Raw genomic sequence first — 26,864 nt, 5'->3', positions numbered from 1 at the left:
GGGATGGCCAAGCAGGGAACCCCAACCTGCAGGGCTCTGTGCACCCAGGGGTGAGGGAAAGGCCCTCCCTTTCCAGGGGGGTTGCATGCAGGCCAACTTAACAGAGAGAATCTGCAAGTCTGGAAGCAGATGTCTTTAGCCAGGAGGTGCTTTGTCCAAGGCGGGAATGAAGCTTTCATTTGGGTCCCTGGAGAGTTGGTTCCCTGGGTCCAGGGGCTAGGGAGTTTCACACTGGAGACCTGTGGACATCCCAGAGACCCCATGGTGTGGTGGTCTTTCCTGGGCCAGGGAGCCTTAGGGGCCTTGGGGCCAGGTCTGCAGCGAGGGAGCAGGTGTGGAAGCTGGCTCCGGTCTGCCGAGAGCCCACCAGTGCCCCCAGCACAGAGAGAAGTCCTGGCAGACAGGGTGGCTGCAGTGGGAGCTCAGTACCTCTAACAGAGACAGCGCCCAGTGCATGGAGTTCAGTACTGAGAGAGCTCAGTACCTCTAAGAGAGACAGTGCCCAGTGCATGGAGTTCAGTACTGAGAGAGCTCAGTACCTCTAATAGAGACAGTGCCCAGTGCGGGAAGAGAACAGTGGGCACTCCTGAGGCAGGGGCGTTGGTGCTGGTGAAGGAAGCGGGCTCAGTAGAGGGCGGAAGAGCAGGACCTCTTGGTCTGGAATGAAGGTTCCTGAGGAGACCCCAGAGCACCATATACACCATCCCACACCATACCCCAAATGTCGGAGGCCCGCTGGCCGCTCTGCTCCCTCGAACTGTCGTTCTCCAGTGAGATCGCACCCAGCCCAGCATCTGGCACCCCCTACCCACCCGCCTCCTGCCGCACCTCCCATCTTGGGAGAGATCCTGTCATCTGGGAAACTGCTCAGCAACGCGAATTCAAGGCCCGCAGAGGGCCTGGTGGATTTGAGGTTCAGGTACCCCACCTGGACAGCCGTATAGGCCCGGGGCTTGCCTATTGCTAGCCCTCCTGCAGAAGGCACGCTGAAGGATTTCGCGTCCGGGGCCCCTGGAGGCAGCCGAGTCAAGTAGGCCTGCGAGGCCCCGCCCCCTTCACGGCCCCGCCTCCGACCTTGCCCCAGTCTCCGCCCGGCACGAACTGCCGGGAGGACCTCAGCGCGACCCCGCCCAGGGATCGGCCCCGCCCTCCCGCCCATTAGTCCTGCCTCCCGGCCCCGCCCCAGCCCCCGCGGCTCTGCAAGTTAGGCCGAAGGAATGTCCGGACTCCGGATCACACACGACGCATGCGCTGGGTGGGCCCCGTGGCGTTGCCGTGGCTACGGGAGACGCTCTCCCAGAGGGCGCGCTGCGCTTCCGGGGTGGGGCGAGGCTACAGGAAGTGCGTGGCCGCCCGGGGCCATGGCGGCGCTTGCCGTCGTCTTCCTGCTGCTCTGGGCGGCATCCTGGCCGTCGGCCTCGGCCTTCGGCGAAGAGTTCTGGCCTGGCCAGTCGGCAGCCGACATCCTGTCGGGGGCGGCGTCCCGCAGACGGTAAACGCGCGTCCGCGCCATCGGTGGGGCCGGGACCGGGACCCGGAGCACAGGGCCGGGAGGCGGGGCTCGGAGAGGGGGTGCGGAGCGGCGGGGCCTCGGTCTGCCCTACACCTTTGGCGCCCTGGCTTGGGGGCGCGAGCCAGGGTCGCCTGGCGACCGCGGCCTCCCGGAGCCCCTTGGAAGGACAGGCTTGGGTCCACGTTAGGGGGCAGGGCGGGGGCCCCAGTTAGGTGATACGGAGTGTTACCTGGCGTTCGAGGAGCCCCAGAATCAGATGTTCGAACAGGGTGGCTCTTAAAGCCCAGCCTTGTTTATCTGCAGGAGAATTTCCGCCCTATACAGATGCTGGTTGTTCCATAGATAAGTCTCAGGAGTGAGAAAGAAGCGTCAGTGCCCTACAGCTGTTACTGAGGGAGGGCCTGACCCAAAACAGACTGCTGGGTGCAGGGTGTACAGACGGTAGACTGGCAGTTTTGGGGAATTGGAGGCCCAGGCCAGGCGTTCCAGCATGGTCTCTTTCGCAAACGGAGGTGCAGAGAAGGGAGGGTGAGACCATAGCAGAAGCAGGAGTCCCCTCCCGGCGCCTTGTGTAGGGGAGTCCCGCTGTGGACAAGGCAGCAGTGCTCAGTGGGTGCTCAGGGACCCCCAGGGTGCCAGGTCATTTTCCTAGAAACACTGGGATGCCGTCTGCATTTTGCACACACTCAAGAATGGATGCTTTTGAACTGTGCTGTTGGAGAAGACTCTTGAGAGTCCCTTGGGCTGCGAGGAGATCCAACCAGTCCATTCTGAAGATCATCAGCCCTGGGTGTTCTTTGGAAGGAGTGATGCTAAAGCTGAAACTCCAGTACTTTGGCCACCTGATGCGAAGAGTTGACTCATTGGAAAAGGCTCTGATGCTGGGAGGGATTGGGGGCAGGAGGAGAAGGGGACGACAGAGGATGAGATGGCTGGATGGCATCACCGACTCAATGGATGTGAGTTTGAGTGAACTCCGGGAGTTGGTGATGGACAGAGAGGCCTGGCGTGCTGCAATTCATGGGGTCACAAAGAGTTGGACATGACTGAGTGACTAAACTGAACTGAACTGATGAGTTTACTGTGGGGGTTTCCAGAGACCACCTGGCCTGTAGTATCATAACACAGGGAATGGAGAAGCAGACAGGAGAATACAGGTGTTGCCTGACTGAAGAGAGACTTGCAGAAATTAAAAACACTGACACTTTTCTCACTCATGATTTTTGTCTTAAATACTGGAAATTCATAAATAAGTTCTTGCTTTTTTCCTAATATAGGAATTATTGATAGATTTAACTCACATAAACAGCAGCCTTTTGGAGTCCTCAATAATTGTTGAGAATGTAATAATTGTTGAGAATGTGCAGGGGTCCGTAGACCAAGAAGATTGAGAACCCCTACGGGTTGAGGGCTCAGATTCTAGCCATTGAGATCCTGCTGGTTTTAGCTGTGAGTTATTGCTGATGGTTAAACAGATGCTAAGATGCTTTCTGTGCCTACTCGAGGGCTCTTTAAGTAACTGGTCTCGTAGAAATGGGTGGGCTGCTGCCTCCACTTCACAGACCAGAAACTCCCAGTGGTGCCTGGTGTCCGGGCCAGGCTGCGAATGTAGGCCGTTGGGTTTTCCACGCAGAGCCTGGCCCTGAGGCGCTGTTGCCCTGCCCACCCTGCCAGGTACCTTCTGTACGATGTCAATCCCCCCGAGGGTTTCAACCTCCGCAGAGATGTCTACATCCGCATCGCCTCCCTCCTGAAGACTCTGCTGAAGACGGAGGAGTGGGTGCTGGTGCTGCCCCCCTGGGGCCGCCTCTACCACTGGCAGAGCCCTGACATTCACCAGGTCCGGATTCCCTGGTCTGACTTCTTTGACCTTCCAAGTCTCAACAGAAACATCCCTGTCATTGAGTACGAGCAGTTCATCGCAGGTGAGGTGGGTGGTGGTCCTTTAACTGGGGCCAGGCGGTCATTGGTTTGGTGTGAATGTCCGGCCAGACCAGAGACCTTGGCCAGTGGGGCCATCTCTCCTCAGGCCTTTGTGTAGGGGCCCTGCTTCCTGCTTCTGTTTTCCCCACAACCAGTGATCTTGGTCTTTTCGTAGTTTTTTAGGGAAATAGATCTGAAGCATCTGAGCTATGTGTCCCCTTGCCTCTGAAAACCCAAGCCAGCTTGGTGAAGTGGAGCTGTGATGGGGAGGCCGCTGCCCGGAGGCCGGCCTCGTCCCAGCTGTACCGCAGGCCTCCCTTTCTGTGCAGGCCAGGCCACTCTCACCTGAAGGAAAGCTCGGTGCATGAGTGGCGGGGCCGTGTGCTGGCAGAGCCATGTAACGCCATGCCCTGCCTTGTTCAGTCCTGCTCAGGGTTCCTGTTTTAATGCTCTTAAGAGAGGAGAGCTGACGATTTCTTAGGATAAAGGTGTGGGAGCACACTGCTACCTTGTTCAGGAGACATGGACTTAAGTAGGGTCATCTCTGCTCCACGTCCCTGGAGCCGCCTGGAAGAGCCAAGTCACGGCTCCTGAGCGGTGGTCGTAGGACTTCTGCTTTGTGCGGCCTGGGGGCCTGAGGGTTGCGGCTCCCGCCAAGGACAGGCCCGTATGTCCTCACCAGCTCTGTTCTCGCCGCACTGCAGGCCCTGTCGCCTGAAGACGTTTTCCCCTTCAAGGTCAGCAGGAACCACACCTGTGGGTGCTGCAGGTCTGGAGCCTTGAAGTGGCTGATGCTAGGAAGGCGGACCCGAGGCTGGAGGTCGGCCTCCCTACCCGAGAGGGGATGGGGTGTCCCGTCTGACCCAGCTCCTCCCGGGGGGCAGGCTCGGTCTTGCTCTGCACGGGGCTTGGCCCCCAGGGAACTGGACCCTGACTTGCTGGTGGGGCGCGGCCTCGACCACGAGCTGGGCCAAGTGATGGCAGACAGGTGTGGTTCCTGCTGCTCTGCCACCTCATCCCTTGGGCTGGGCAGCAGGGTGAGCACTGAGCCCGCTGGTGACAGAGTGAAGGTGGCAGCCTTGGCCCCGCTTAAGTTTCTTCCTGCAGAGGGGACAGGCGTGGGTGCCACCCCAGAAGACCCTCAGGCCTTGTGCCGTGGGTGTATCAGCGTCTCAGTTCCGGTGTCACCACCCCTGCCTTGCAGTAGGAGCCCCTGAGCTTTGGGTGTTAGCGCCCAAGCCGAACGAATGTGGATGACCCTGGGTTTCACTCGCTGGAGCGCGCTCATTCCCAGGCTCCATCGTTCCGCCTCTGAACAGCTCTTCACTGAGCACCGGCTGGTGGCCCGGAGGCTCTAGGTGCGAGGGGAGCGGTGGGTGAGAGGGACGCTGACTCCTGCTCTCCTGGGCCCCCCGTTGCAGAGTGGGGGCCAAGCTTAAGTCAGTGATGGGGACACACAGCTCTGGGGCAGGCACCAGAGCCACAGGACGAGAAAGCTGGAAGTGGTGTGGGGTCTGGGTGGTGGTCGTGGCCTGGGAAGGCATCTTTTTTGGGGAGCTGCAGTTTGAATGGCCTCACAGGGGTCAAGAGAGAGCCCTGGAGAAGATAGCTGGTCAGGGGCCTGGGGAAGGAGGGTGCCCTGGGCTCCAAACACCATGGGGAGGGAGCCAGAGGAGGAAGACCCGGGAGAGGAGAGGGCAGAGGACCAGCCCTGCCCCCAAGGAAGGGGAGTGTGGCCATAGAGGGAAGAGGGCCCAGGGCCCTCCCAGGTGCTGTCAGAGGTCAGGGCAGCGTGGGGCCCAGAGGAGCTGAGGGGCCTGGACGTCCCCACTGTGGCAGCCCTCCCGCCCTGTCGGACCCGCATGTCCTGAGGTCCTTTTTCCATCATCTCTCTTGTTACAAGCTCTTTCCAGTCCTGTTTGGGAAGACAGTGTTGTTCCATACAGGGTGATTCTCTGTGTCCCTGTAACCTGGAATGTGGTCCCCGTTCTTGTCTGTCCTGTCTCCTCCAGAGTCTGGCGGGCCCTTCATCGACCAGGTCTACATCCTGCAAGGCTACACGGAAGGCTGGAAGGAGGGGGCCTGGGAAGAGAAGATTGACAGCCGGCCCTGCATCGAGCCACCGCTGTACTCTCAGGACAAGCACGAGTATTACAGGTACCTCTGGGAGGCCCACGGGCACGGCCCACGTCCAGGGCGGCTCTTGCTGCCGCATTTGGGGACTCAGGCTGTTCAGAAGTATCCGTTTCCACTTCTGATGCATTTGAACCTGGTCGTGGAGATGGCACCATCCCAGGCTGCGCTGCTGTCAGAAGTGCGGCCTGGGGAAGTGCTGTCTCTCTTCTCCTCCCTCTGCAGCCTCCACAGCCCCCTTTCCCACCTTCCCCAGCAGAGGACCAGAGTAATGTGGTTCTAAGAACTAGGAGCTCTTGAGAGCAGAGTTGGTTTGAGGATAGTTACGCCAAAACGGGCCCTGACACATAAAGCTTTATTTCCTCCGGGTTCCTCTGGGGCTGCCCTGTTTTCCCGTCATTGAACCATCCAGCTTCCTGAAAAGAGTGTCAGTGGTGTCATCAGATGAGGTGAAATTTGTGATTTCTTTAAAAACTTCCACACTATCTCTACCTGTGATCACAACCAAGTTTTCACACAGGAACTGGCCGAGCTTCTCCAGGTCAGGCTGTGCGTCTGGACTTGACTCCCTGCCCACGGATGAACACACCACACTGACGGGGTGCCGTGGGTCTTATTTTCCAGAGGATGGTTTTGGGGTTACGAAGAGACGAGGGGTTTAAACGTTTCCTGTCTGTCTGTCCAGGGATCGGCCTCCATCATCGCGCCTGTACTATTGAGAAACACGTCTGCACGGTGAGTGTCTGCATGGTCCCTGGATGATGGCTGGTACGTGTGTGCGCGCGTGTGCTTGTGTGTGTTTGTGTGCCATACTGCTGGCACGGCTCGTGGCGGGGGGGAGGGGCACTCCCTGGAGGGTTAGCCCTCAGCCCTCCCCCACCCCCAGGGGGCCTGACAGTCAGGATCCAGGGAGCATCCCCCGGGAGCACTCCCAGGTGGGGCGGCCATGCCTGCTGTCTTCTGGGTGCTGCTTGGAACAGCTGTGCTCCGAGCCTGACCTTGGTGTGTATGGTGGGGAGTTGTCTCTGGTCCCACCACTGGTGGGTGGTGCAGTCGGATTCACACCCAGATCCTGCCCCGGGGTCCTGTCTGAGCTGGTGGGGAGAGTTGGGGCCTCAGGGCGCAGGTGGGGGCGGGGGGCTGGAGGAGAGGACGGGGATGAGGGCCACGGGGTTGTGAGGCTGAAGCAGGGTCAGGGCCAGGACAGGAGCGGGACGAGTGACCGCTGAGGAAGCGGGGGCTGGGCGGCCTGCAGCTGGTCTTGGAGGCTCACCATGGAGGAGGAGCACTTCCCCTTGAGGGGGGTGGGGGGGGGTCACTCCTGAGTCAGGCTTTCGCGAAGCTGGGCTCTGAGAGGTCAGAGGAACAGCTCGAGCCTGGGCACAGTGCCCTGGCGGCCGCTCTAGGCCCCTTGTGGAGGAAGTCTGTCTACATGCCTGGGCTCTCTGAAGCAGAAAATCAGGCATGCGCACACCTCCCCCCCACAAACACACACACTCTGGGCAGCACCAGAGGGTCAGCAGGAAGGGGCACGGGGTCTCGGGCGAGCCCAAGGGTAAGGGAAGCTCCTCTGGAGGTGCATGCTTGATTCCAGCATGCCCTGGGAGTTCCCTGCAGGTGTGAGTTGTGGGGGACTTGGGGACCCGGAAAAGCCGGCCCTCCCATTAGCCACCATCAGTGTCCTGAGCCTGCAGCAGGCGCTGAGCCCCTTCCCTGCTCTCGGGGGCCTGGAATCTCTGCCTGTCCCAGCACTGCCCCATGTGCCAGGACGCCAGGCCGATCCCTCCTGGGTCTTCGTAAACAAAACGCAGGTGGGCCCACGTGCTCTGCTTGGTGGGTCCAATCTCCACGAAGAGAAGAAGACACGCAAGGTTGCCAGAGGTTTGGGACCCTGCAATACAAGTCCTAAAACTTTGCATTTCTAAAGAAAGCAGATTTGGCTGAAGTTTTGGCCTGTGGGGCAGGTTTTTTGTGTTTTTTTGTCCTATTTGCAGGTAAGGGGATCTGAGCCCAGGAGAGACTGGTGCCCAGGGACCCTTCCGTTTAAGAGACACTGGTGGGAGGGAGCAGGGTTAGGGTTAGGTTGCTGAGATGTGAGGCCAGACAAGGCGGGGCACCCCTACAAGGCGGGGCACCCCTACCGCACAGATAACTCAAGATGTGAAAAGCACTAACCAAAGAGAGGATGGATACGTTCAGTTACATTGAAGTTTAATAAGGCTTGGAAACAAACCACAGAGAGGGGTACATGTAGCCTGTCCTGTGGGACCCAGATGCAGACAGAGCTCCTGAAGGCCCTTGAGTACAGGGCAGGCAGCCTTGGGGCAGATTCAGCAAAAGACACAATTATGTACATTGTCGGGGGTATCAGGTACACCTTGTTTGTGGTCAGGGGGATACACTGCCCTTAGACCTGAGGAGAGACGCAGCCCACTGGCCCACAGTGCCCTTGGGAGAAAGGGCCCCAGGTGCAGAAGGAAGTGGGAGACCCCTGGGAGTGCAGGGGACGTCAGGCGGAGGTGGGCAGGCTTGTGACCCTAAGTGCCTGCAGGAGCATCCCATGCGTGTTCTGGAATATTCCTGTGAGCCCCAACTGCTGCTGCTGCTGCTAAGTCGCTTCAGTTGTGTCTGAGTCTGTGCGACCCCATAGACGGCAGCCCACCAGGCTCCCCCGTCCCTGGGATTCTCCAGGCAAGAACACTGGAGTGGGTCGCCATTTCCTTCTCCAATGCATGAAAATGAAAAGTGAAAGTGAAGTCGCTCAGTCGTGCCTGACTCTTAGCAACCCCATGGACTGCAGCCTACCAGGCTCCTCTGTCTATGGGATTTTCCAGGCAAGAGTACTGGAGTGGGGTGCCATTGCCTTCTCCGTTGGAAAAGCTAGGTTGTGCAAATTCAGAATTGAAGCACGACTGAGCCGTGAAAATCAAAAAGCACGGCTGCCTCCAGCAAAGGTGATCACGAGGAGCAAACAGCAAGTGGGAAAAGCAGAAGATAAGTCCAGCCCTCCCAGGGCAGGAAGTTAGGCACGGCTGCCCGCCCGTGTGGGTCCTGGGGCCAGGGCACGGCTGCAGCACGCTCTCCAGGCCCCTAGAGTTGCTTCAGAACCCCACTTGGCCATTGGCGGGGTGGGATACCCACGTCTGCAGGCTGTGCTGTGTTTTGTCCTGAAACGGAGTCTTCAGAAACAGTCTCTGTTCTCACAGGGACCCCGGGCCACCACTGGGTCCATCCCGTCCCATCTTTCCAGGACTCTTCTCCCACCCAGTGCTCATGTCCGTCTCCCTGTTGAGCACACGTGTACTCACACCACAGGCATGTTCTCTGCAGTGTCCTTCTTGTCTCTTGCGCACTTGGTGGTACCCTTTGGGAGTCTCTGTGAGGTAAGACCCGTGAGGTCACTCCAGAGGTTGCCATGTTCCTCTGCAGCTGTCCTCGCACAGAGGAAGAGGGTTCATGGAACCTGCCTGAGTTGGTGGCCTTTGACCAGTCCCAGGTTTTGCCATCACAAACAGGAACCGTGTTTGCACAGTCATGGGGGAGTGAGGACACAGGCTTTTGCCTGGAACAGAAGCTGGGTCTTGCTTTCCGAGTGGTGGCCGCCGAGCCGTGGTTGCCACACAGCCCCGGGCAGGGCGCTTTGGGCTCTGGAGCTGATGAGTGAGGGTGGACCTCTGCTATGTTCATTTGTGTTTCTTTGATTTCAGAGTAAAACCATGTTGAAAAGCTCTTTTGAAATGATTTTCTGTGAAATATCTATTTAAATATTTTGCCAATTCGTTTCTCTGCAGAAGTTCTAAACTTACATATTCAAAGTTGTTAACTTGTTTATCCTTTAAAGGTTTCTCTGTGTGTGTGTGTGTGTGTTTTAAATAATCTTTTAGTTCAGTTCATTCGCTCAGTCATGTCCAACTCTTTGCTACCCCGTGGATTGCAGCACACCAGGCTTCCCTGTCCATCACCAACTCCTGGAGCTTACTCAAACTCATGTCCATTGAGTCAGTGATGCCATCCAACCATCTCATCCTCTGTTGTCCACTTATCCTCCCGCCTTCAATTTTTCCCAGCATCAGGGCTTTTCCATTGAGTCAGTTCTTCGCATCAGGTGGCCAGAGCATTGGGAGTTTCAGCATCAGCATCAGTCCTTCCAGTGAATATTCAGGACTAGTTTCCTTTAGGATGGACTGATTGGATCTCTTTGCAGTCCACGGGACTTTCAAGAGTCTTCTTCAACACCACAGTTCAAAAGCATCAATTCATTGGCGCTCAGCTTTCTTCATAGTCCAACTCTTACATCCATCCATGACTACTGGAAAAACGATAGCTTTGATTAGATGGACCTTTGTCAGCAAAGTGATGTCTCTGTTTTTTAATATGCTGTCTAGGTTGGTCATAACGTTCCTTCCAAGGAGCAAGCATCTTTTAATTTCGTGGCTGCAGTCACCATCTGCAGTGATTTTGGAGCCCAAAAGAAGTCTCTCACTGTTTCTGTTGTTTCCTCATCTATTTGCCCTGAAATGATGGGACCGGATGCCATGATCTTAGTTTTCTGAATGTTGAGTTTCAAGCCAAGGTTTTCACTCTTTTGCACTTTCATCAAGAGGCTTTTTAGTTCTTCTTGGCTTTCTACCATAAGGGTGGTGTCATCTGCATACCTGAGGTTATTGATATTTCTCCCGGCAGTCTTCATTCCAGCTCGTGCTTCATCCAGCCTGGCATTTCACATGATGTACTCTGCATATAAGTTAAGTAAGCAGGTGACAATATATAGCCTTGATGTACTCCTTTCCTGATTTGGAACCAGTCTGTTGTTCCATGTCCAGTTCTAACTATTGCTTCTTGACCTGCATACAGATTTCTCAGGAGGCAGGTCAGGTGGTCTGGTATTCCCATCTTTTGAAGAATTTTAAGGCTTTAGCATGGTCAATCAACCAGAAGGAGATGTTTTTATAATCTTTACCATTTCAGTATTCTTAAAAATTCTTTCTTATTCTACTTTTTATAGTTTCAGTTTCCACAATTAACTCTGAGCCCCTGAGCATCTGTTTTGGCTTAAAAATGGAGCCTCTGATCACCCCATCCGTGTCCCCCACCCAGGCATCTGGGAGCCACCCTCTCCAGGGTTGTCCTGCCCAGGGGGCCAGCCTGGAGTGGATGTGGCCTGTTCTGGAGGGTCCTCTCTGTGTGTTCTGACTCTTCAAGTTGCTTGATGAGCTCAGGTGGGCAGCTTCTTCTGCCCTGCACTTTGAAGGATCGAGTTGACGCTTCCCTGAAGAAGGGGCCTGCGTTTTGGCCGGAGAAGGACACACAGGACGAGGCTTCTCTTTCGTAAGGTGATCCTTAGAAGCAGGGGTAAGCGCTCACTCACTCCTTTGGGCTGGCTGTGGTGGCTTGGCTTTGCCCTTTACCCAGGAGTGCGAGTTAAGCCACAGCTACTCCAACGTCAAGCCAGCTCCGCGTTCCTGGTACGAGCTCCATCTGTCGTTTGTTTTTCTCTTAGTGTGTTGCTGGGTTCTGTTGGCTGGTGTTATCGTTTTGTGTATTTGTGTGGTTTTTTGCACTGATAGTCACAAGTGAGCTGGCTGCTGAGAAGTTCAGTGGCTGGGGCAGGAGCGAGTCCGTGAACATTCAGAGCCACCGAGGGAGCAGAAGCCCTCTGCAGACGGCTGCCTTTGAGAGGGTCGTCAGAGACTTGCCCTCATGCACCCAGCTGACCCTACAGGGTTTGGACCCGCTCAGGTTTTGTCCTGGACTGTTCCCTGGCCCAGGGCCCTCCCACATGACAGTACTCAGTGGAGCACATGGGCATAAAGACCTTCTTTTTCTGTTGTTTAAAAATAGGTCTGTGATGTTGGACCGAGCCGAGAACCTCCTCCATGACCACTACGGCGGGAAGGAGTATTGGGACGTGAGTGTTGGCCTCGAGCACCTGTGTGAACGTGTGTAGTTTGGGAAATACATCCCCCCGCCCCGGCCTCAACACACACTGACACACACGCACACACACGGAGCAGCTCCTGTGTCCGCCTGCTGACTGACACAATGAGGCCCAGAGCATCTGGGGGTGGGCCCACCGGCAGGTGCTCCCTGCCTGCCCACGGAGGTGCTCCTGGCAGAGGGCTGGGGCGTCCCGGGCCCTCCTCCTGCACTGGCTGTCCCTGCTGCTGGCACCGGGAGCCTGGACAAGAGCTCTGGCCCCACGTGCTCAGCCATGGGAGGTAGCCACTGTCTGCTCGACTCCTTGACTGTGGGACTGGGCTCTGCTTTGGCGGGGAAATGCTGGCTCTGGTGGATGGACGGTGATGGAGGTGGGCCAAGGCCTTCCGTCCTGGGGTGGGGACGCCTAGTCATCAGGTGTCTGGTTTGGAAAAGAGGTGCCGTCCTGCCCATGGAGGCCCAGTGCAAAAGCATCAGACGTTCCCTGAGAAGAGCCCTCGGCTACGAGGTGGAGACCCAGGTGATGTCGGCACGCCTGGCCTGTCCACGGCTCTGCCAGGAGCATCAGGGTGGGTGGGCAGGCTGCAGGGACAGCTCCCACCCTCCCAGGGGTACCAAAACTGACTCTTAGCAGGGGCCTTTGTCTGTTGTTGACGTGAAATAGAAGTGGGGGTTGGGCTGGGCAGAGGCCCCCAAGTGAGAGCCCTGCTCCTTGGACTCGGGCACCTCCTGAACGGGTGGTTTCAGAATCACAGAAGGGCCGTTGTCATCACGTGGACATGGGTTCTGTGCCTCTCGGCAGCACTGGGCCCCACCAGCCCTGCGGGGTGGTGACCCCTCAGCACTTTCCTGACCCTGCCCGTCACAGTCAAGGGCCCCAGGCCACGGGGACTCTTGGGAGGAGAGAGCGCTGCAGCGTCGGCCTGCACAGCCCGTCGGAGCATACCAGGCCGATGTGGCCACGCCCCCTGGACGCTCCTGACTCCGAATGGTGGGCTCCACCTTCCACTGCCTGAGGCCCTAGCTCGCTCATTGCCCTCATGTTGGACTCTGGACGGATGAGGGGGTTCTGGGGACAAGAGGGAATGGCGGGCGAGGAGGGTTGGTGACAGGCTCATGGCCTGTCCTCCTGCAGACCCGGCGCAGCATGGTGTTCGCCAGGCACCTGCGGGCAGTAGGGGACGAGTTCAGGAGCAGGTACCTCAACTCCACGGACGTGGCCGATGGAATTCCCTTTGAGGAGGACTGGACCCGGATGAAGGTAACCCCCTCCCCCGTAATCCTGGGGGGCGGGGTGCATTTCTCTCTTGAGATGCCTCACAACTAAGCCCTTAAAAGTTAGGAATGGTCTGAAGGGGGTATGCTTGCCCGTCACAGGGCTCCTGGCCCTGCACCCCAGTTACCCAAGCTACTGCTCATCATCAGGGAGCCCCATCCTAGTGTAAACCTGAGGACATTGGTAATCAGTCCAGGGACAGACCCCATCAGGCCCTGAATCCTGCCTGCCTGTCACCAGCTCAGCCAGTTTGGTCCCCCTTCACCAGGTCAAGCTGGGCTCCTCGCTGGGGGGCCCATACCTGGGCGTCCACCTGAGGAGGAAAGACTTCATCTGGGGGCACAGGGAGGATGTGCCCAGCCTGGACGGGGCCGTGCGGAAGATCCGCAGCCTCATGAAGGCCCACCAGCTGGACAAGGTGTTCGTGGCCACAGATGCTGTCAGGAAGGGTATTCGGCTCCTGTCCATCTGTTCCTCCCTGGGTTAATAGTGGGGTCGTGTTTCTGTCCTCGTCCCCCACCCTATGGTCCTGCTTGTGGACACGTGTGCGTGAGTCCCTCTTGGCCTGTGTGAGTCGGCATGTGTATATGCGTGTGCTAGTCCCCTGCAGTCTGTGAGTCATAGGCACATGTGCATGCATGTGTGAGTCCCCTGTACCCTGCAGAGTTGTGGGTATGTGCATGCCTGTGCGAGACTCCTCTAGGCTGTGCGAGCCCCCCGCGGTGCCCTCTTACCAGCCCCCTCGCGCCCACAGAGCTGGAGGAGTTGCGGAGGCTGCTGCCTGAGATGGTGCGGTTCGAACCCACGTGGGAGGAGCTGGAGCTCTACAAGGATGGGGGCGTGGCCATCGTGGACCAGTGGATCTGTGCGCACGCCCGGTGAGCGCCCCCTCACCTACGGCCGTGTTCCTGGCTGAGTCCTCATGTGCAGCCGGGGCCGGTCTGCTCGCCCACCCATGAGTCCTGAACCCAGGCCGCTTGCTGGTGACCAGCTGCAGGGAACCCTGGCCAAGGGGACTGGGGCGAGGGCCCGGGCAGGCGTCTGGGTGGGTGGTGGATGGGGGATTGTGCTGCAGCCCTGGTGACAGACAACCTGTTCCTCGGCAGGTTTTTTATCGGCACATCAGTCTCCACGTTCTCCTTTCGAATTCACGAGGAGAGGGAGATCCTGGGCTTGGACCCCAAGACAACATACAACCGGTTCTGCGGGGACAAGGAGAAGGCGTGTGAGCAGCCCACTCATTGGAGGATTGCATACTGAGCCCACACGGCTGCCCGAGGACACGTGTCCCCTCCCGGACCTCAGGCTGTGGACCCCGCGGAGCGGTGCTGTGCACCGCCTCAGCCCGGTTGTCTGTCTCTCAGCTGGCACCTCTGCATCCCCAGGACTTGGGTTGCTTTCACTTGGGATCCATCTGGAAGCGCGCGTCTGCAGCCAGCGAGGCCCCCGGTGATGCCGCGGAGGTTCTGACTTGTCCCTACTGACCTTGGTCTGCGGGGTTTCCAGCAGTGTTGGCAAGCGTGGTACCTGGGCTGCTCCAGCCCTGGGCCAGTGGACGCAATGCTGACTCTGTCTGTGCCCCAGAGCAGTGCCCTTGGCCCTGCCCTTCTCCCCACAGAACTCCATGCCAGCTGGATGGCAGGCGGACCCCACCTCACCGGGGCTGGGCTGAGTCTTGCTGGGGGCTGTGATCCCCACCCCTCGCCTTGGCCTGAATCAGAGCTCCAGAATGTTCCTCAGGAGGGCCCAGTGCTCTGTGCCCATATTGGGGTGGGGGTGGGGGGAAGTCCTTCCGGGATGGTCTGCAGGGTCTGTCCAGGTGGTGTGGTCTAATGGCCCCAGCAACGTGGTGGGCAACCAGATGCTCGTCCTTGAAGCCTCTGTGCCCCCGCCCCTCCGGCCTTGTGGGCAAAGGGAGCAGCTGAGAGGAGCAGGGTCAGTCCAGCCTCAGACCGGGTGCCCAGCTTCGCCAACACCTGGGGTGACCGCTGACGTGGGTGTGGGGAGCCAGGCAGAGTTTGGGGGTGGGATAGAGCCCTGACCTCCTGCGTCTCCTTCAGGGTCCTGGGTGGTGTTCTCGGCCGTGCAGGGTGGAACGACAAGATATTTATTCTTTCTCCATTTGTACATCAAATGTTAATAAAAATACATTTTCTAAAAGCGGTGCTGCTTCCGCCCGAGTACTCTTTTGGCCAAGAGCTGGGCCAAGCGTTTGGACTTAGTCGTCACCTTCCTCTTTCAGGAAGGCAAGCTGCTCTGTCATCAGCGTGCTTGTGGGTGTGAGTGTGATGGAGGCACTGCCCACACCACCAGCCCTTCTGTCCTTTACTCATGGCCCCCAGATGTGTTGGTAAAGAGTCTGTGGTTCCAGACGTTTTGAGAACTGCTGTCTAGGCACCAAGTGGTGGGAGCCCTGAGGTCACGGAGCCCCGAGGCCATCAGCAAAGCCTCCCACGGTGGAGATGGCTTGGGGTGCTGTGTGGGGACAGGAGGACCCACCTTCATGGGCCAGGCCAGGATGGGTCCCTGGGGACACACATCCCAGAGGTGTCTGGTCAGAGGGTGGGAGGAGCAGGTGGCAGATGACCCACGCCCTCTGGAACTGGCACCCTCTCTCCTGGGGGCGGGGGCGGGGGGGGCGGTTGTTCAGTCGCTCAGTTGTGTCCGACTCTGCAACCCCATGGACTGCAGCACCCCAGGCTTCCCTGTTATCACTGTCTCCTGAAGTTTGCTGAAACTCACGTCCATTGAGTTGATGCCATCCAACCATCTCATTTTCTGTAACCCTCTTCTGCCCTCAGTATTTCCCAGCATCAGGGTCTTTTCCAATGAGCCGACTCTTCATAGCAAGTGGCCAAAGTATTGGAGCTTCAACTTCAGCATCAGTCCTTCCAGTGAATATTCAGGGTTGATTTCTTTTAGAACTTACTGGTTTACTCGCTTTGCTGTCCAAGGGACTCTCAAAAGCCTTCTCCAACACCACAGTTGAAAAGCATCAGTTCTTTGCACTCAGCCTTCTTCATGGTCCAAATCACATCCATACATGACAACTGGAAAACCATAGCTTTGATTATACAGACCTTTGTCGGCAAAGTAACATCTCTGATTTTTAACATGCGGTCTAGGTTTATCATAGCTTTTCTTCCAAGGAGCAAGCGTCTTTTAATTTCATGGCTGCAGTCACTGTCCGCAGTGATTTTGGAGCCCAGGAAAATAAAATCTGTCAGTCTTTGCATTGTTTCCCCATTTGTCTGCCACCAAGTGATGGGGCCAGATGCCATGATCTTTGTTTTTGCATTCAGAGGCTGTAACACCTGGTGAGGAGGGGCGTCACCAAGCCCCTCCAATCTCTCCTCCAGACCCCCAGATCTGCTCCAGCTGATGACTGCTGACGCACTGATCACTCAGCGTTGACATTCTGGAACGCAGACCTTTGAACTTTCAGGGCTGCGTCTCCTTGTCTGTGGAGAAGGCCAGGAGTCTGGTGCACAGGCAGGAGCCAAGCCAGTGCTCTGATCGCCTCCCACCCTCCGCACCTGCCCCGCCCCCGCCCCGCCCCACCCCTGGGCAGGCACAGTTCAACCTCAACCAAGTGGAGAGGCTGGCCTGAGATAAATGTTCATGTCCCTCCTGCCTGCTGGTTATCTCTGTGATTAAGTCAGCCCTTGTTCAGGGAGGCCATGACACAGCCAATTAACTCTCAGGACATTGTCACCAGCATTCAGAGAAACCCAGACAATCATGTGGTCCTTTCCAACCAAGAGAGGGAGGTGAGAGTGGAAAATTCAAAGACATCACTTACAATGAAGATGGACTTCCAGAAATCCTTCTGTCTTGGCTCATGTACCTGATTCTGGCCGTGGACCCCGGGGTCAAGGCCGATGATGTCTAGGTATGGATTTGGGAAGAGCAGGAGCCCCCTCTATGGGGACAGGGAGCTCCCGTCCAGGCATCCCACCCTGGGTGACCAATTTGGGTGAGAGAACCAGGGCCTGGGCTCCTCCGAGAGGGAAGAGACTTCTGCGGCAGGAGCCCGCCTGCTGGCCCAGAGGATGTCCCGGGGGCGGGCATCTGGGCCTGGGCCCCCTCTAGATGGGAAGATGGGATTCTCTTCCTGAAACCAAGCATCATTCAAGAGAACAGAAACCCTGCCAAACTCTGCCCTCCAAAAATCATATCTGCCTCCTGAGGCCACCGCCAAGGAGGCCAAGCTGAGGGAATGGGACGTACGAACCAGTGGAAACCAGACACCTCCTGGGTTGGGGCTGGTAACAGGACTTCTGCTCGCCTGGCTTCAGGGAAGGCTCTACCAGCAGACACCTCTCACCTGCTGGTGTCCAGGGAGGTGCAGGAAAGGTACAGGGGGCCAACATACCTGAGCTGCCCCCAGGCACCCCGAGCCCTCGCCTGGACACACCTCAGCCCCCCCACCCCAGGCATCCCTGAGCCCTCGCCTGGACACACCTCAGTCTCTCACCCCAGGCACCCCCGAGCCCTCGCCTGGACACACCTCAGTCCCCCCACCCCAGGCACCCCTGAGCCCTCGCCTGGACACACCTCAGCCCCTCACCCCAGGCACCTCGAGCCCTCACCTGGACATACCTCAGCCTCTAGCCCTCACCTGCACACACCTCAGCCCCCCCACCCCAGGCATCCCTGAGCCCTCACCTGGACACACCTCAGCCCCCCACCTCAGGTACCACTGAGCCCTCACCTGGACACACCTCAGCCCCTCACCCCAGGCCTCCCTGAGCTCTTGCCCCAGGCTGCCAGACCGGTGTAGGAAAGTTAGGAGCCCCTGGATCCTCAGATGACAGTATCTCCGGGGGCCTGGTGGGGGTTGGTTCTCCAGAGCCTCCACACCCCACCTGCCCCTGTGTCTGCCCAGGGCACCAGACGCCGTGAGCCTCTCTGACTCCCCACTGCCCCATCGCAGCCACCCTGGTATGGCTAGGCCAGGCCTCAGACTGCCAGTAGTTGGCTGCAGCCGTGCCCCCGGGCTTGAGCTCCAGAGAGGGCTCAGGAGGAAGGCCATGGGGCTGCCTCCTGCCCACTCTCCTGCTGACCTGCAGGGCTGGGCCTGGGGGCCTGGCCACAGAAAGGCTGCAGGCTTTGGTCTCTGTCTGGCTCTGCTGTGTGCGAGCTCCCTCCAGGGTCAGCCGGGCCCTGAGCCCTTCCATCAAAGGGTAGGGTAAGAGCTCCTTGCCCACGGTCACCATGATGCCGCTGGAGACCCCAGCTGCTCACCTGCCTCTTTTCCTCCTGACCCATGAAGAAGCCTGTGTTGGGTCCTCTCTGGGCCACCCCGTTGCCCACCAACCCACGGCTCCTGCCCAGTTGGCCCAGTGGACGTGGAAGCTAGGGCCCTATTCCTGGAGACTGGGTGAGGAATCAGGCTGCCCACCAAGAGTGTGCCCTGGTTTCCGAAACACTTTCCAGACAGCTCCTTGCCAGGTCCCCCACCGGCCCCTCCTCTTGGCCAGGCCCCTGCCACGCCCTGTCCTGCCCCTGAGAGCTCCCTCTGCCCTGGCTGAGCTCTGCGTGTGTCCAGGGCAGGGGGCGTCCCTTGTGAACACTTGACCCTGGCCCTCTCCACGGCACCCTCACAGCAGAGCCCTCACCCCCGGCTGCAAGCCTGGTCGATCCCAGTCAGGGGCTCTGAGCTCACGGGGTGCTTCCTCCCTGGCTGAGCACATGGGGCATTGTCACGGGTCCCCTCTCCTGCCCAGGGCTCCCCCAAATCCACACCCCAAAGCCCTGCACTCAAACTCTCCTCCCTCCTACCTGCAGGCCCCCAGCTTCAAGGCAGCCAGAGCCCACCTGGAATGGGCAGCAGCAGCCTGAGACCACACCCCCCCCTCGCCAAGACCGCCCCACAGTTTTCCTCGGCTCTCGAGACGGCTGGCCTGGCCCACACCCCCCTGAGACCCTCAGCCCGTCCCCCTGCCTCTCACCCCTGCCAGGCCCTGCCGCCCTCCTCTCCCTTCACTCTTTGCCCAGATTCCCTCTGCCGTCCACTCCTCTGCTCACGTTGTCCCTTCTTCTGAGCTGCCCAAACCCTCCTCATAAGCAGACGGGAGACGAATGCACTGAACTGACTTAGATGCTCCTCCTGGTCTTGACCTCCCGTCCCACTGGGCTCACGCTCGGCCCTGGTTCTCCTCTGGGCCGGCTCCGTCTGCTGGCACCTATGCTGCCTGCCTTGGGCCCCAGCTGGCCTTAGGGACCCCTCCCGGGAGACAGGACCACCCTCGCCCAGTGCCTGTGGCTGGCTTGCCACCAACACACCATCATGCTTTGCTCCCGGCCATCCAGCCCTGGACCCCCACAGGCTTGTTGAGGGGTCACACAGCAGAGGCCCCTACTGCGGGGGGGAAGGACTTTGGGGCCTGAGAAAGGGGGCAGCTCACCCGTGAGCCCCAGCAGGGCCCAGGAGCTGCCGCGTCCGGGCTGCCCCCACGGCCTGGTCAGTCCTGGGGCTCTGGGCAGGGACATCCACGCTGCTGTAGATGCTGACACAGTGCCCCTGTGGGCATCACAGAGGACCGGCCACACACTTCTGGGTTTGTTCCCTAGGGGCCAGAGTGGACCTGGCTCCCCCCTCTTCTCCACCCAGCTCTGGCCCTGGGGCTGCCCTGCTGACCAGCATGACTAGGATCCACGCCCGGAGCTGGGTGACTGTCCTCCCTGAAAATGGGGATAAAGTTCAGATTTGACCTGGAGATAAGCCACGTTCTCACGGTCGGGGAGATGTCCAGCCACCCTGCACGCCTTGTGGGATTGGACGCAGGGTCTCCTGCCCTGAAGACCAGAACGTTCTTGGTGCCCTTCCCTCAAAGTGGGCAGCGGGGAGCTCCCGGGAGTACCCTGCTACCCTCACGGCCACACGGACAGATTCCCCAACCACCGGGTGCCCTCCAGCTGGTTCCAGCACCTCCGTCCTCAGCAGGGCAGGGTTGGGGGAAGGGTGTGTGGGGCAGGGGTGGTGGGCTGGGGGAGCTCACCACCAAAGGGGATGATGAGGGCCACCTGGAGCCAGGTGCTGAAGGGGCGCCCTTCCTCCCCTCTGACCCACAGGGTGCCCAAGGAGGGAGGGCTGGCTGGAGCCCAGCGCTCCCCAGAAGTCAACCGAGCTGGTCTGTAGATTCAATAACCCGGTTCCTGAGGCCCAGGGGAGGTAACAGGACGCAGAGTCCTTTCTGCTGGGCGCCAGAGCCATCTGTCCCAGGACCGTCCATCACTCCTGGATGACATTAGCTGGCTAATGGAGGTTAGACACTGCAAGAAATGGCCTGTGACAAATTAAATCTCTTGATTCTATTAAAAGGCCTTTTCAGGACAAACCAGGGAGGCTCTGTGTCTCTGGGGCCTCTCTCTTCATGGCTGGGCTGTGCGCACAGTGGGCAAGTCGGGTATGTGTGAGAGGGGACACAATGCCGTGGACCGTGTCCTGGGATAAGCATGACACAAGCCCCGCTGCAGGCCCCCCACCTCCCCCCCACTCCACCCCCCTTCCACCACCCCACCACCCCCACACACCCTGGCCTGTCTCCGGAGGACCTGCTGGCAAAGCTAGCCTGCAGGGCAGGTGCCTGTTGGCTGGTGGACTGGACGCTGGGGTCCAGGACTCAGCTCCTTGCACTGCCCCCTGCCTCAGCTTCCCAGGGACGGCGAGGAAGGGTAGCAAGTGCCAAGTGACCACAGTGACAGCAACTTGAGGCGACATGGGGGAGGTGGCAGTTTGGGGGACGAGTGGTGTTTTGCTGCCAGGACGTGCAGGGGTGGCGAGACCAGTCCTGCAAGCGGTTAGGAGAAACACGGCCCAAGAGGAGGAAGGAGTGGACGAGGAAGGATTGGCTCCCTCTTCCAGGAGTGGTGCTGAGCACCAGCGGCTGACAGGGAAGGGGCTCTGTGGACCTTCGGTGACTCTGAGTGGGGCTCCCAGCCACACAGGGAGCAGGGCGAGGAGGGGGCTTCTGGCAGAGGACTTCTGCTCCCTGAAGATGCCTAGTGAGCATCTTGGTCACCCCTTTTTGGATGCAAGGCTGAGCCTGGGAGCATGGAAGGGGAGCCCCCAAAGGCCAGAGAGGGAAGTTGGGGTGCAGCACAGGCCATGTCCAAGGAGATGTCACTGGAGGATTTCCAGATGCTGGCTCTCATACTCAGAAGGCTCAGTGAATCCCAGCAGGTTAAGTCAAGAGATGCACATGCAGAGAATGACGGTGAAACTGCCGAGGAACTGAGACAGAGAAGGTCCCCGAGTCCCTAGAGGCAGGGGACTGATAACCCATGAAGAGCAGCTAGACCAGCTGCCGACATTTTCACAGGACTCAGGGCAGAGGTGGCCTCAGGCCCAGGATGAAGATTTGTGTTACCAGCAAAACTATCTTTCAAGAATCAGAACAAAACATAGCTTCAGTTCAGTTCAGTCACTCAGTTGTGTATGACTCTTTGTGACCCCATGGACCGTAGCCTGTCAGGCTCCTCTGTCCATGGAATTCTCCAGGCCAGAATACTGGAGTGGGCTGCCATGCCCTCCTCCAGGGGATCTTCCCAACCCAGGGGGTCAACCCAGGTGTCCTGCATCGTAGGCAGAGTCTTTACCACTGAGCCACCAGGGAAGTCCCATAGAAAGGTATCAGTTCAGTTCAGTCGCTCAGTCGTGTCCGACTCTTTTCAACCCCATGAATCACAGCACGCCAGGCCTCCCTGTCCATCATCAACTCCCGGAGTTCACCCAAACTCATGTCCATTGAGTCAGTGATGCCATCCAGCCATCTCATCCTCTGTTGTCCCCTTCTCCTCCTGCCCCTGATCCATCCCAGCATCAGCATCTTTTCCAATCAGTCAACTCTTCGCATGAGGGGGCTAAACTTTGGAGTCTCAGCTTCAGCATCAATCCTTCCAGTGAAAACCCAGTACTGATCTCCTTTAGGATGGACTGGTTGGACCTCCTTGCAGTCCAAGGGACTCTCAAGAGTCTTCTCCAACACCACAGTTCAAAAGCATCAATTCTTCAGCGCTCAGCTTTCTTCACAGTCCAACTCTCATATCCATACATGACCACTGGAAAAACCATAGCCTTGACTAGACGGACCTTTGTTGGCAAAGTAATGTCTCTGCTCTTTAATATGCTATCTAGGTTGGTCATAACTTTCCTTGCAAGGAGTAAGCATCTTTTAATTTCATGGCTGCATCACCATCTGCAGTGATTTTGGAGCCCCCAAAAATAAAGTCTGACACTGTTTCCACTGTTTCCTTATCTATTTCCCATGAAGTGATGGGACCAGATGCCATGATCTTTGTTTTCTGAATGTTGAGCTTTAAGCCAACTTTTTCACTCTCCTCTTTCACTTTCATCAAGAGGCTTTTGAGTTCCTCTTCACTTTCTGCCATAAGGGTGGTGTCATCTGCATATCTGAGGTTACTGATATTTCTCCCCGCGATCTTGATTCCAGCTTGTGCTTCTTCCAGTCCAACATTTCTCATGATGTACTCTGCATATAAGTTAAAGAAGCAGGGTGACAATATACAGCCTTGATGTACTCCTTTTCCTATTTTGAACCAGTCTGTTGTTCCATGTCCAGTTCTAACTGTTGCATTCTGACCTGCATACAGGTTTCTCAAGAGGCAGGTCAGGTGGTCTGGTATTCCCATCTCTTTCAGAGTTTTCCACAGTTTATTGTGATCCACACAGTCAAAGGCTTTGGCATAATCAATAAAGCAGAAATAGATGTTTTTCTGGAACTCTCTTGCTTTTTCCATGATCCAGCGGATGTTGGCAATTTAATCTCTGGTTCCTCTGCCTTTTCTAAAACCAGCTTGAACATCTGGAGATTCATGGTTCACGTATTGCTGAAGCCTGGCTTGGAGAATTTTGAGCATTACTTTACTAGCGTGTGAGATGAGTACAATTGTGCGGTAGTTTGAACATTCTTTGGTATTGCCTTTCTTAGGGATTGGAATGAAAACTGACCTTTTCCAGTCCTGTGGCCACTGCTGAGTTTTCCAAAGTTGCTGGCATATTGAGTGTAGCATTTTCACAGCATCATCTTTCAGGATTTGAAATAGCTCCACTGGAATTCCATCACCTCCACTAGCTTTGTTTGCAGCGATGCTTTCTAAGGCCCACTTGACTTCACATTCCAGGATGTCTGGCTCACGATCACACCATCGTGATTATCTGGGTTGTGTGGATCTTTTTTGTACAGTTCTTCTTTGTATTCTTGCCACCTCTTCTTAATATCTTCTGCTTCTGTTAGGTCCATACCATTTCTGTCCTATATCGAGCCCATCTTTGCATGAAATATCCCCTTGGTATCTCTAATTGTCTTGAAGAGATCTCTAGTCTTTCCCATTCTGTTGTTTTCCTCCATTTCTTTGCATTGATAAACAAACGCCAATATATCAGTGATTCCAATAAATTTAAACACAGAAAACCTCCAATGAAAAGACTAGATTGAGTAAAGAATGAGACTGACCCTTTAGTAGAGTTGTGTTCTGCTCTTGAGAGGCCTTTCCTGTTCTGGGTGGGAGATGTGGCCAGGCCTCTGGGTGCATCTGCTGTGACATGAGCTGGGATGGGCTGGCCCTCTGGGCCCCACAATGAGGGTACAGCCCCACTGCTTTGGATCCTCACACCAAAGGCTTCAAACCACACAGCTCGGATGGTCAGAAGTCCAGCATGGAACCCGAACGAAGAGGTCTTACCTGAATCAACTTCTGGCTCCCTCGGCTATTGGGGAGCTCAGCCCTTCTCATGATTTCCACGCGGCTCCTGCATCTTCAGTGCCTCATAGTCTGGTGCCACCGGGCTCTCCGCACTTGTCCCATCACGACCCCCGCCTGCCTCTGCCTGGGGACTCCCATGGCCACACCCACCTGCCTGGGTAGCCCAGGACAGCCTCCTGTTCTCAGATCCAAGCCTTGGTTGCTGACGTGCGTTGGCACCATGGCTTGTGCTGTGTAAGGTAAGAGGTTCCTGGGCATCTTGCCCAGGGACAGAGATGACCTGGCCAATTTCTGCCAACCACACCCAGGATCTGAGTCAATCTGATGTCCTGTTGGTTTCCAGGGGGATGGAGCTGGCCAGTAGCCAGAGGTGAGGGCCTCACCCAGAAGGGGAGTTTTGTTAACCTTCACCCGCAGGGAGCAGCAGGGCCGTGTCAGGGTTTGGGTTCCAAATATGGAGGGAAATATGATTCCCGTGCAAGCTTCCTGCTTTTACCCCCACGTGTTTGTCTCCTCAGAAGCTCTGTTAAGTGCAACCAGGGCAGGATCAGAAAGCCAGTGCATGGGTGCAGGCACTGCAGGGGGCCAGGCCGTTCAGGGATGCAGGGGTGCTGGGGTGAAGGGCGAAGGGATGCAGGTTGTATACGGGTACAGGTTGCAGAATGTGTAGGGGTGCCAGTGGGGGTTCAGGGGGGCCAGTGGTGTAGGGGTGCAGTGGTTCAGGGGTGCAGATTGTGTTGTTGTGCAGGTAAGTACAGGGGTTCAGGCTGTCTAGGGGTTCAGGGATACAAGAGTTCAGGGGTTCAGGCTGTGTAGGGGTGCAAGTGGAACAGGGGTGCAGGAGTGCAGACTCTGTAGGGGTATAGATGGTACAGGGGTTCAGGGGTGCAGGCTGCGGAGGGGTGCAGCATGTTGCCTGGGACCTGAAACTGAGCTCTGCATTTTAGGGCGGGTTCCACCCTTCAGGAACATAAAAAGGCTTCAGTAGGTGTCAGCCAACGAGCATTATCAGTACAGATAGTGAATCTTCTGAAATGGAAGCTTTTTAAAAAAAGTCAACCACGGTACAAAGAAAAAGGCTCAATTAGTGAAAAACACAATGGAGATGGTAGACTGTTTTTTTCTGCTCAACTGTGTACATCTTCTTTCTTTCCTTTAGAACATCTGTGATGTGTCTGAGAGCCTAAGAGTCCTGACTCTTTCCAACCAACTTAAACACAACCCCTCTACAAATAGTACTTAGTAAATCACTATTATATTATCAGTTTTAGCAAAAGACCCAGAGATGGGTGTGTGCTTTGACCCAGAAATCTTGCTCGGGGTGTGGGGGGTGGGGAAGGGGGAGTAGCTTAAGAAAATATCTCACCTGAAACCCCCATGAAGGTTTCCACTGCAGTGTTAGTTATAAAAGTGTGCGATGACAGGACACACGGTGGTCAATGTGCGTGTCCTAAGTGGACAAGGGGGGCACTGAAAAGTATAATAGAATCAGGTGTGTAGACGAGCCTTGATGTGAAGTCAGATGGAAAAGGGACAATATCAGAATAGCACAAACTCCGTCTTTACAACCATGAGTTAATTAACGTAAGACATGAGCATTAATGTGTCCACTTTGGTGGGTTACAGATAACTTGCTCATTTTCTGGCTTGTCTTCAGTATTTCTGGTTTCTTGTGATAAGAAGGGGCTTTAGGTGGTGCTAGTGGTAAAGAACCTGCCCGCCAATGCAGAAGACATAAGAGATGCAGGTTCAATCCCTGGGCTGGGAAGATCCTCTGGAGAAGGAAATGGCAACGCACTCCAGTGCTTGAAGGACAGTGTCAGCTACAAATTGGCACCTGCCATGGGTGCTTACCATCTACCTCGACAAGGATCAGGTCATGTGCACTGCAGCTGCTGACCTGCCACACCCCCTGAAGGAGTTCAGGGTGGAGAGCAGGAATGAGGCATCTGTGCTCAGGGAAAATTGGCAGGACAGGTCTTCAGATAGTTAGATGGTTTCAGGACCCGGTTTTGTGAGCCCAGTTTTTGCTCATATCTAGAAAGGGGCTTCCCTGGTGGCTCAGACAGTAAAGTGCCTGCCTGCATTATGGTTCGATCCCTGGGTTGGGAGGATCCCTGGGAGAAGGAAATGGCAACCCACTCCAGTATTCTTGCCTGGAAAATTCCATGGATGGAGGAGCTGGTGGGCTACAGTCCATGGGGTCGCAAAGAGTCGGACATGACTGAGCAACTTCACTTATCACATATCTAGAAAAGCACTAAAATCCATCATGGTGACGACTGTTCCCCATGGCTAGCAGAAACCTTCTGGAAAAATGTGTGCTAAATTTCATGTACTCCCCCTTCACCAAAATCACACGTATACGGACCTCCACCTGCCTCTTTGGAGCAGTGTCTCAGAGCTATCTGAGGTGCTATTTCCCGGGCTGCAGTCCTCATTTGGCCCCAGAGAAGACATAATTCATGATTCTTGACATCGTGCCCTTTTTCAGTCGACACCGCTCTGTGGGGGTGACCCTGAAGAGGCCCCTGTGGCCACACGTCCAAGAGAAGGTTATTCTCAGCCCTGATCGTGGACTGGGGACATGTCTGTGTAACTGAAAAGCCACATGTGGTTAGAAGACCATGAACTCCCTGTAACAGGGACCCCCACACACTGTAGGCTCACCCATAGGTCCAGGTGACTAATTGCCCGAGCAGCCGCCAGACTCCTCCACCACCCTTGCTGAAAGAGGGGGACTCAGGAGAGGCAAAGAGCCACTGGCATTTGAGAGGAGCAGAAAGCAGAAAGACTGCCACCCGCGGCGTCTCGCCAACTCCCTAGTCAGAGAGAAGTAGCCAGGGCTGTGATGCTGTCCCCCCGATTACTCAATAGGACTCAAAATCCTTAAATAACAAATTCCTGCTGGAAGCACAGCCCCCACCGTCACCCGCCATGAATTTTCTCTGCTGCTGCAACTGCTCTGCTCTGCTGGCTAACGTTGTGAGAGTCCCTGCTTGGCCAGACCGGATCCCCCTCACCTTCCTGACTCGTCGTCCCCAGGATGTTCCTAGGGGGAGATCAGCAGGCGGACGGTGGTGTGGGGTCTGAGGGGGGCCTAGTTTGCCTCCCCTCAGCACCTTTGTCCCTCTGGCTCCCTTGTGCCCCACACCTGGAAGTCAAGCTGCCGCATCCCCCTGGACAGTGGAGGGTGCAGCCTGGCCCCAGTCGGGTGACTGTCCGAGCGTGGGCCTTGGGAGCACAGCAGCAGGTGGCCGTGTGTTTGGCCACGAGGCCCTTTGTGCTAAACTCTGGGCAATGTTTTCTGGGGTCAGTGATTGCCTCCCAGCCAAAAGATATCTGTGCAGG

General features: G+C 56.8%; 1 protein-coding gene across 2 annotated transcripts; it reads left to right on the top strand.

Annotated features, from left to right (window-relative positions):
* Positions 1–1,334: 1,334 nt before the first annotated feature.
* Positions 1,335–14,945, top strand: POFUT2 (protein O-fucosyltransferase 2). Of its 2 annotated transcripts, NM_205782.1 has the most exon segments (9): positions 1,351–1,492; positions 3,188–3,438; positions 5,449–5,593; positions 6,194–6,304; positions 11,411–11,477; positions 12,642–12,767; positions 13,051–13,231; positions 13,537–13,660; positions 13,889–14,107. In NM_205782.1, coding segments are annotated over 9 exon segments (1,290 nt in total). In that variant the 5' UTR covers positions 1,351–1,361; the 3' UTR covers positions 14,043–14,107.
* Positions 14,946–26,864: the final 11,919 nt, after the last annotated feature.

Source organism: Bos taurus, chromosome 1, assembly GCF_002263795.3.
Source record: "Bos taurus isolate L1 Dominette 01449 registration number 42190680 breed Hereford chromosome 1, ARS-UCD2.0, whole genome shotgun sequence".
NCBI lineage: Eukaryota > Metazoa > Chordata > Mammalia > Artiodactyla > Bovidae > Bos > Bos taurus.
This window is presented reverse-complemented; position numbering and strand designations above follow the sequence as displayed.

Bases quoted from the DNA above. Each gene is read 5' to 3' on its own strand.
- POFUT2 (XM_024994871.2), top strand. From the start codon at position 1,362: ATGGCGGCGCTTGCCGTCGTCTTCCTGCTGCTCTGGGCGGCATCCTGG. The intron at 1,493-3,187 runs GTAAACGCGCGT...CCACCCTGCCAG, and splicing joins GGGGCGGCGTCCCGCAGACG to GTACCTTCTGTACGATGTCA. The intron at 6,305-11,410 runs GTGAGTGTCTGC...GTTTAAAAATAG, and splicing joins TTGAGAAACACGTCTGCACG to GTCTGTGATGTTGGACCGAG.